The 9,249-nt window shown below is 41.2% G+C and overlaps 1 protein-coding gene across 1 annotated transcript in view; it reads left to right on the top strand.

The window, feature by feature from the left end:
• LOC124513921 (RNA polymerase II elongation factor ELL2-like) overlaps nt 1–8,867 on the top strand; it is a 100,035-nt gene extending 91,168 nt beyond the window's left edge. The window contains exon 2 of the mRNA XM_047081961.1: nt 6,968–8,867. Coding sequence (XP_046937917.1) covers nt 6,968–8,867 — 1,900 coding nt within the window. The remainder of the gene's footprint in view (nt 1–6,967) is intronic.
• Nucleotides 8,868–9,249: the final 382 nt, after the last annotated feature.

Here is a 9,249-nt window from a genome sequence, read left to right on the forward strand (position 1 = left end):
GAGAACACAGAGTTACTGCATCGATCCAGCAAATATCCAATGGGCCCTATGCATGCTGGGCTTTCCTGGAGCACAATATGTGTATACAGTTGCCCCAAATGCCATTTGATAATGGGCTAGGTAAGCCTGGCTAAGATTACTACATGATTGTGAAAAGCTCAGTCCTAATGGCATTTTACTGAGCAAGGAGGCGTTTTTAGAGCTATGATCGGTGCTTTGAAAAATACTTGTACTTATAATGTTCTGTTCTTAATGGACAGACAAAAACCACTTGGAGAGAAATGAAAAGTTAAATGACTACCATTGTTGAGGAGATCAGTCCACATGTAGGAGAATGGCTACTATCTCAGATTCCTGGGAGATCTTGATATTGGGCTTTGGAAGAAACAAGGACAAGCATTAAGTGCAAGGGGATTTCAGGGAGTTTTTAGGAAGGTAGGGACAGAATCCTCCCTTAAAAGGGTTTCTACCCAAGGGAAGTGCTAAATTAATCATAGTCCAGGTGCTGGTTTAATGAGAGCATTTCCAATTGTCTTGTCTGTTCCACTGTCGCCTTAAGAAAGCGTATCACCGCACTATAGCAGTTTACTGTGAAAAATTTTAAGGGAAGAAATTTGAGAATATGGAAGAGATTATTCCACAAGGCTATGAAATTCTGACTCAAAAATCAAGAAGCATTATAGTCACCTGAAGAATAAGGTTCATCTCTGATCAGACTATATAGAGACACTGAAACATGGACCAAAAACGTGAGCATGATACATGCAAGTCTGGGCTTTTCAAATTTTAGTGGAAATATTGCCTGTCAAAGCCATTAATGCTGTTAGCGTATATATTACTATATATGCCTTTGGCATATATGCGTCAACCCTGAGGTCAAGGAGTCAGAGAAAACAAGTTGGCTTATTTTGAGAGGACTGTAGATAAAGTAGCGTCCTTGGGGGAAAACGGAGTTTCGCTTTAAGGTTAGAGGTAGAGAATATTGAGGAGATTGCTAGCTATGATGTCAGAGTTCTAGAAGGGTAGGGATGTGGATAGATACCTAGCGACAGAAATTCAGAGAAGTGTGAAGACACACGGAGAAGGAAGTAGAGCTCTCTTGGAGCTTGTAATTTGGATGATGACCAAAAACAATGGATAGGTGAGAAATGGGATGAGTTCTAAACTAGGCCAGACCTCAAGAGGTTTGGCCACTAGTAAGAATGATTCAAAGTTTACTACAAAGCCAGAACATGGCTATAGAGTGGGTGTCCGTGAGATACCGGACGCCTGGTGTAAATGAACAGGCATAGCTCCCCATGCCTCCTGCTCTCTCACACAGGACTGTCCAGAGGTTGTGGTTCGGTGGGCTCATTGGTTTGAGTAGCAGTGGTCAAAGGCAGGTTTTGAAGTGCCATCAAAGTGTAATAAGAAATCAGTGCAGTTGACCCTTAAACAACACAGGTTTGAGCTGTGTAGCTGCACTTGTGTGGCATATATATATATATATATACACACACATGTATGTATATACACACACATAATGTATATGTGTGTGTGTGTATATATATGTATGTGTATATATACACATGTACATACATACAGTACTGTAAATGTGTTTTCTCTTCCTTATGATTTTCTTAATAACACTTTCTTTTTTCTAGCTCACTTTAAGAACACAGTGTATACTACATGTAATGTACAAAATGTGTATTAATCGACTATTTCTGTTATTGGTAAGGCTTCCCGTCAATAATAGGCTATTAGTAGTTAATGTTTGGGGAAGCCCAAAGTTATATGTGGATTTTCCATTGTGCAGAGGGTTGGAACTCCTAACCCCTGTGTTGTTCAAGGGTCAACTGTATATTACTTTGAGATGGATTAATGATGTTTTGTCATTTTAACCGCTTCCGCATTTGCTAGAGAACCTGGGTAGATTTATGAGTGGCTTGACAAAATGGGACAGCGATTGTCCAATGACCTTTCAAAATGTATTAGTTGGGTGGTCATTTTATTTGTTATTCTCATCCGGTCGCTTAGTACCTTGGGAAATCAACGTCTATTCCGTGGTCGTAACAACATGGCAGGCTAGACAACGTACAAAAGAAATTCAATTTTGTTGGAACATAATTTATTATTGCTACCTCCTTAATCAGAAAGTTAAGATAGTATTCAATAATTTGATCGATTAACTTTTTCTTTATGCCCATGCAAACAAATTGTCCTGCGTGTCTCCAAACAGAGATATCTAGTATCAGTCTTCAAGCCTTCCTTACTTTGATACCAATTTTGGGGCTTGAGATAAAATGTGAGTGTTGTTTATGTGATAATTATTTTGTATGTAATAAATTATGCTCATATTTTTCTACGTGATTATTGCCATTACTCTAAAGTTTCAAGTCTTTTGTTGCTTTACGGCTTCATATTTTAATTCTTCAATAAATCTGGAATTCGTTCTATAATATGAATATAGTATGAAGGGAGATCCCGATTTTATATTTTTATTAACATGTTGACAATTTGTCTTCAGCAACGTTCATGGAATCTAGCTTTTTCTACGTTGATCACTGATGGTCTTTTAAATCATCTGCCAATTCCTGGGCTCTGTGTCTCAGGTATCTGTTCATTATCATTTATTTTCCATCTCTTCTTAGGCTAGTCCCGCTTTTAACTACTCTATCTTTATGTTATTATCTCAGGTAGGGTTAACGCCCCGTTCTTACTCTCCTCTGTGAAATTCTTTTAGATTTTCTTACAGTTGAATTTAGAATAGTCTTGACAGATTTAAAGAAAAAAATCCTGCTCAAGTTGTCTCTGTAATTGTACTAAATGCATGTCGTAGCTTAATATTACTTGGCATTCTTACGGTATTCAGTTTTCTTTTCAGAAAGCATGAATTCTTCATGTTTTCGAGTCTTCTTTTATGTCTATGGATACCATGTTGTACTTTTTGTCATGATGTGCCCCACTTCCCAGACTTATGTTAAGGAATGTTTTGTTGTCGTTATTTCTGCTGGGTCGGGCTGTTGTCGTTATTTTATTTGTTCTCCCAAAGGCTGCAGACTTAAAGATACTGAAGGATATATTATCTCTTTCTGTGTCTACTAGAGGTCTCCAGGAAGAATCAAACAAAGCATTTGTGCATACATTAGAACGCTATATTGCTGAATGTATTTCAGCAGTTCATTGGTTTTCTGAGGAACTATTTTCCATTCTCTCTGCAGCAGTGATTTGACTTTTCAAAATACAAATATACTGTGAAGTTAACAGGACCATGAAAAAAATCTTAAAGGAGAACAGAACATTTCTCTGACGTTAACAGACTTAGTGTAACTTCTTGATGTGACAGTAATCTATCTTTGCTGGGAGAAATGCAAACACACTGTTATTCATTCTTTCGACAAACTTGGAGAGAGTGCCTTCTGCTAGACACCTGCTACTTCCAGAGTGAGGTACTGGGGACAAAAAGGAAGCATCATGCAAATTTGAGTAAAGCGTAGTTGCCAGACTTGTAAAGGTCAGAGTCTAGTGGAGGTGACAGGCACACAAGTGATGCAGTTTGTGATACAGTTTGTGGTGTTTTTCATAGAGGTGAGACAGAGTGCTCTAGGGTTGTAATAAAGGGACGTACTCATTTTGCATAGAGGAAAATCTCCTGTGATGTGACGTTGGAGCTAGGTTTTTAAGGTTGAGTAGAAATTTAACTGGCTGAACCCAACACGAGTGAGATTTAAAAGTTGAGGGCTTCGGTGTATTCATTTGATCAACCAATATGTACTGAGTACTTACTATGTGTGCCAGGCACTGTTCTAGGCACTGGAGACACAGCAGTGCAAAAGACTGATAAAATCCAAGCCCTCATGAAGCTCATATCCTGGTAAGGGTGACTTCCATTAAACAGTTATACGTAACATAATTTTACGTAGTATATATTCTATAAAGAAGAGAGAGTAGAAGGAGAACACTGGAGTGGGCATGTGCATAGATTATTATTTTAGACAGAATGGTCATTCAAGGAAAGGAATAGAGTAAAGGAACAATGCAGGCAAAGATGGGGGGGGAGAACATTAGTGAGCAGAAGGAAATCAAGTGAAAGGCTACTATAGGAACAAGCTTGGGGGCATATTCAGAGAAGAGTGAACAGATCGATGTAGCATTTAGATACATAGTACAAGCACCGAGGTAGATTGGAGACAGAATAAGAAGGGTCCCGTATGCCATACCAAAGTGGTTTAATTTTGTCTCCTTTTTTCCTGCTTTATTGAGAAATAACTGACATCTAACGTTGTGTCAATTTAAGGTAGGCTGCATGTTGGTTTGATACATTTATATGTTGCAAAAGAATTACTGACGTTGCATTAGCTAATACCTGCATCATGACATCTAATTGCCATTGCTTTTAGGTGGGGAGAACATTTAAGATCTATTCACTCAAGGGTGCTTGGGTGGCTCAGTTGGTTAAGCATCTGACTCTTGGTTTCAGCTCAGGTCATGACCTCACGGTTCGTGAGTTCCAGCCCTGCATCCGGCTCTGCACTGTCAGCAAGGAGCCTGTGTGGGATATTCTCTCTCTCTCTCTCTCTCTCTCTCTCCACCCCCCTCACTCCCTCCCTCACTCATTCTCTCTCTCTCTCAAAATAAATAAACTTAAAAAAAAACATCTATTCGCTTAGCAATTTTCAATTATGTAATACAGTATTGACTATAATTGCTATGATCCCATTAGATCCTGAGAACTTACTCATTTTATAACTGGAAGTTTGGATCTTTGACCTATATCTCCCTTTTTTCCCTACCCTTCATGGTAACTACCATTCTAGCCTGTTTCTATGAGTTTGGCTCTTTCAGCTTCCGCATATAAGTGATATCATATGGTATTTGTCTTTCTCTGTCTGACTTATTTCACTTAGCGTAATGCCCTCCATGTCATAAGGTCCATCCACATCACAAATTGCAGAATGTTCTTTCTCATGGTTGAATACACATATATCACATTTTCTTTATCCATTCATCCATCGATGGACACTTTTTCCCATGTCTTGGCTATTGTGAATAATGCTGAAATGGGTGTAGAGATATCTCTTTGAGGTCTCATTTTCGTTTTGTTTGAATATATACCCAGAAGTGGGATTGCTTGCTAATATAGCATTTCTATTTTTAAAGGTTATTTATTTATTTTGAGACAGAGAGCACATGTGCATGTGTGTGTGAACAGGGGAGGGGCAGAGAGAGAGAGGGAGAGAGAGAACCCAAGCAAGCCCCACACTGTCAGTGCTGAGGCCGACGTGGGGCTCAATCCCACAAACCGTGAGATCATGGCCCGAGCCGAAATCAAGAGTCAGACGCTTCACTGACTGAGCCACCAAGGCACCCCTTGGTGCCTGTTTTTAATCGATCGAGGAACCTCCATATTGTGTTTCATAGTGGCTGCACCAATTTACATTTCCATCGACAGTACACAAGCATTCCCCTTTCTTCACATCCTTACCAACACTTGTTATTTCTTGTCTTTTCGATCAGAGCCATTCTACCAGGTGTGAGGTGATATGTCTTTGTGGTTTTTCCTGATAATTAGTGAGGATTCATGATGTTGATCATCTTGGCATTAATTTTATTCTTTAAGTAATGGGAACCGTCACTTGTTTTAAAGGGAAGTTGATTGGAATGATTGTTGGTCATTTGGAAGACGGTTGAGAACAAGAAAAAATTAGAGGCAACATGGCAACTTAGGAAGAGTACATAATATCGGCAAGGATGTTCTTGGCCTAAATAAAGACAGTGGCTGCAGTATGAGAGAAGAAGGGGTGGATTTGAGATGTGCAGAAAAACTTGACAAGAATGTAGGCATCATGAGGGAAGGGATTTTTGGTCATTGCAACATCCCCAAGCATCCAGAACACTAACTTCACATGATAGATCCTCACTAACTATCTGTTGGATGAATGGGGAATTTGGCGGCTGACTAGGTGTTTTGGAGGGAAATGAATGAAAAGTATCTTTGAGGGAGTGATAGAAGATGATGCTCAGCTTTTTCTAGATGAGTGATGAAGTGTAGAGTGATGCCATCAGGTAGGGTAGGCAAATCTGACAATAAGATGGACTGGCAGTGGGAAGGGGGTAAGGAGGGAGAACCGTGCCTAATATGTTTGGGGGTGAAACTGGTTGGGATGGTTTCCCACAGGCCGTGTATATTCCGTGATTAAACTGTGCATCTCTAGAACGCCTGGCTGCAAGAGTTTTTTTCAGCATGGGCAATTTTACCTGGACCATCCTATGGTTTGCTGCGCGTCTTCTAGGGGAGGAGTGCAAAGAAACAGAGTGATGGACGCAAGTGGCCACCTAAGCGGATGGAAACTCCTTCCACTCTTTGGTAATGGTTAGGGGAGGTTGAGAAAGAGAAACAGGTGACTCTAAAATTTTGCCTTTTATACACTATTATTGCAAAATGCTATCTTGAGCTATCCGACGGGAGTCCCCATTGATTTAGGCCAGGCTCCAGTCCCAAGAAGGACTCAACAGCCACTTACATGTCGGAGTAAATGCCAGGAGGACTGACTGCTTGTACCACCCATTAATCCCCTCACTAAGTACCTCCACTTGATATTGGATTTACTGGGAGGAAATGTGTTTTCTGTGCTGAGTTCAGAGAATAATCTAGCACTTTCCAGTGAGGGTTAACAGTTCCTCCTAAAGACAAACTAAAATGTGAAAGGGAGAACACTGGAAAGAGATTAGATCTTTATAACTAGCCTTACCTCTCCAGCTTCCATCTCAATCAGGCACTCCGTGCGTTGGCTCCGTTGGGGGAAATCTCTTATTTTTTTAATTTCTATTTCTATTTGTTTACGTTAGATAGCATTTACTGTCAAAGTGGTTAATCTTTTAGAATTGCGGTTTTTAGAGCTGATCGCGATAAGAAATAAAAGTTTTGCCAAAGAGAATTCTCGCTTTTTAAAGTATATGACTGTTCGCACTTTGATCTTCGCAGATATGACTATATGGCAGCCCACGGAGGCAGAGTGCTGGGTCAAGTGGTACGCCAGGAGGCAGGAGTGTCAGTAGAGAAGGTAAACGGCCTAGAGCCGAGGCAGGACGATGTCGCTGTGTTTCCTCTGCAGCTTACCAGACCCACCAGTCAGGCACTTGCCTCTTATCAGAACTACGAGAATACAGCACCCCCTCAAGCTTCTCTTGAGTTTAAAGGACTGGAAGAGCTTATCAAAACTCCCCCAAACGATTCACCCACTGGAGAATACAGGTGCAACTTTCTGTGGTCAAATGTGGGTGACGACAGCTATCGAGACCAGAGCCGACAAAGGAGCTCAATCTACAGCCCCTCTCTGCTCAGTTGCCCGGACTCGACGGAAGATAAGAGGGTGGCATGTGACACAACCGACTATTATCAGACGACACAAGCAACAAGGCCCCAAGCGGAGGAGGGATCCTCCAACAAGTGGAAAGACAACAGAAAACTACAGAGAGAGAAAAGAGCGCCGATTCGGAGAGCACCACGCGTCGTTCCAGATCCAGTGCCTGAGAGAAAAAGAACAGCTCCCATTAACCCTGCATATACGATTCGAAAGTCAAGAGTCGTCAACAGAGTCCACATGAGGCCATGTAGGGATAGGGTGATTCACTTACTGGCCCTGAAGGCCTACAAGAAATCTGAACTGCTTCTTCGGCTTCAGAAAGACGGCATCACCAAAGATGACGAGAACACCCTCGGGGAAATTCTGCAGCAGGTAGCCAATTTGAATACTCAGAATTTTTCATATACCTTAAAGGATTACGTTTTTAAAGAGGTCCACAAAGACTGGCCTGGGTATAGTGAACTAGACAGGCAGTCGTTGGAGTTGGTGCTCTCCAGAAAAGCAGACATAGTTCAGCATGCTTCTGGCACCAATCACGGAGCATCTTCTGGAGGTTCCGCTACAGCTCAAACATCGGAGGACGAGTTTTCCAACTTAGCTCATATTAACTTATCAAGGAAAAAGGTTCGAATATCTCACCTGACGACTGCAACACGGTCACTCTCGAGTAGTCATTCCCTTAACACCAGGGCAGAGCCTCCCGTAGGCCTCTCGCAACCTTCTGGAGCTACTGCCAACGTTCTCCCTCCTCCACCGCCCCCCACCCACCTTCCCCTTCCAAATCCTCCTCAGCCTGCATGTGCCAGCAGCAATTCTAGTAGCTTTTCAGGAGGACCTGGCACTCAAGACCCAGGCGTTGACAGTTTTAGTCGAAATAGGAAAACCTTTCTGAGGCAGCAGGGAAGACATGCTACCCTGGAAACATTGCCCCCAACCTCTGTCCAAAGAAAGTATCTAAAGCTTAAGAAGGAAATGCACGTGATGTCCTACAAGAAGTCCAAATATAAATTTAGAGAACACAAAGCAGAGAAGCAAGAGCACGATACGGAGACGATGGAGGAACAGAAGACAGATCTGGACCGACGAGGGGAAAGTGCGCAGCCAAGCCCTAGTGACGAAGCTGAAGAAGTTTGCGCTGCTTCCGGTGAAACTTGGTCAGCATCTGGATGCCCCGATTATTTGGCTCACTACGTCACCGTAGTGTCTTTGGAGCAGCGGCAGCACTATGCGCAGGAATTTAGAGCGGAATATGATGAATATCAGGCCTTGCATACCAAGATACTAAGTCTATCTCAAATATTTACTAAGCTGGATTTCCAAAGGAAGCACCTCTCTCCAGACTCAAAAGAATATCAGGAAATTAGTAAGAAAATCTCTCTGGAATATGAAAAGATGAAACGGATTAATCCCAATTATGGTGGAGAAAAACAAAGATGCCAGTACCTTTATAACAAGCTGGCTCACATTAAAAGATTAATAAAAGATTACGACCAGCGGCAAGTGCTAGGATCAGAATAAATAAACACAAGCCGATTTGTTGAAAATACTGAATTACTTGCTCTAGGATTCTAAAGGGATGAAACCACTCTGTCGAAACATTCAGGCGTACCACTTTAATTTTTTCTTTCTTTTTATGTTTCTCTTTATTTTAATGTTCATTTTTGATGTTTATGTTCATTTGGTTTTATGTTGCTTTATGTTTGTGTATTTTTTAATGTTATGTTATTTTTCTTTTTCGTTTCTTTTTCCTTTGCTTTTCTGTACCCCTGAAGCTGTCTCATATGATCATTTTTACACCTAAAACTTGTGTTGTCACTCCCTTAAAAAAAACATACCAAGGATTCAGTATCTTTGAGTCACATTAAAAAAAATAAAAGCCTCTAATGAGTAATATGAAGTC

This window comes from Lynx rufus, unplaced genomic scaffold (genome assembly GCF_022079265.1).
Source record: "Lynx rufus isolate CCGP_SWC_20201006 ecotype Redwood Valley unplaced genomic scaffold, mLynRuf1.p SCAF_19, whole genome shotgun sequence".
Lineage (NCBI taxonomy): Eukaryota > Metazoa > Chordata > Mammalia > Carnivora > Felidae > Lynx > Lynx rufus.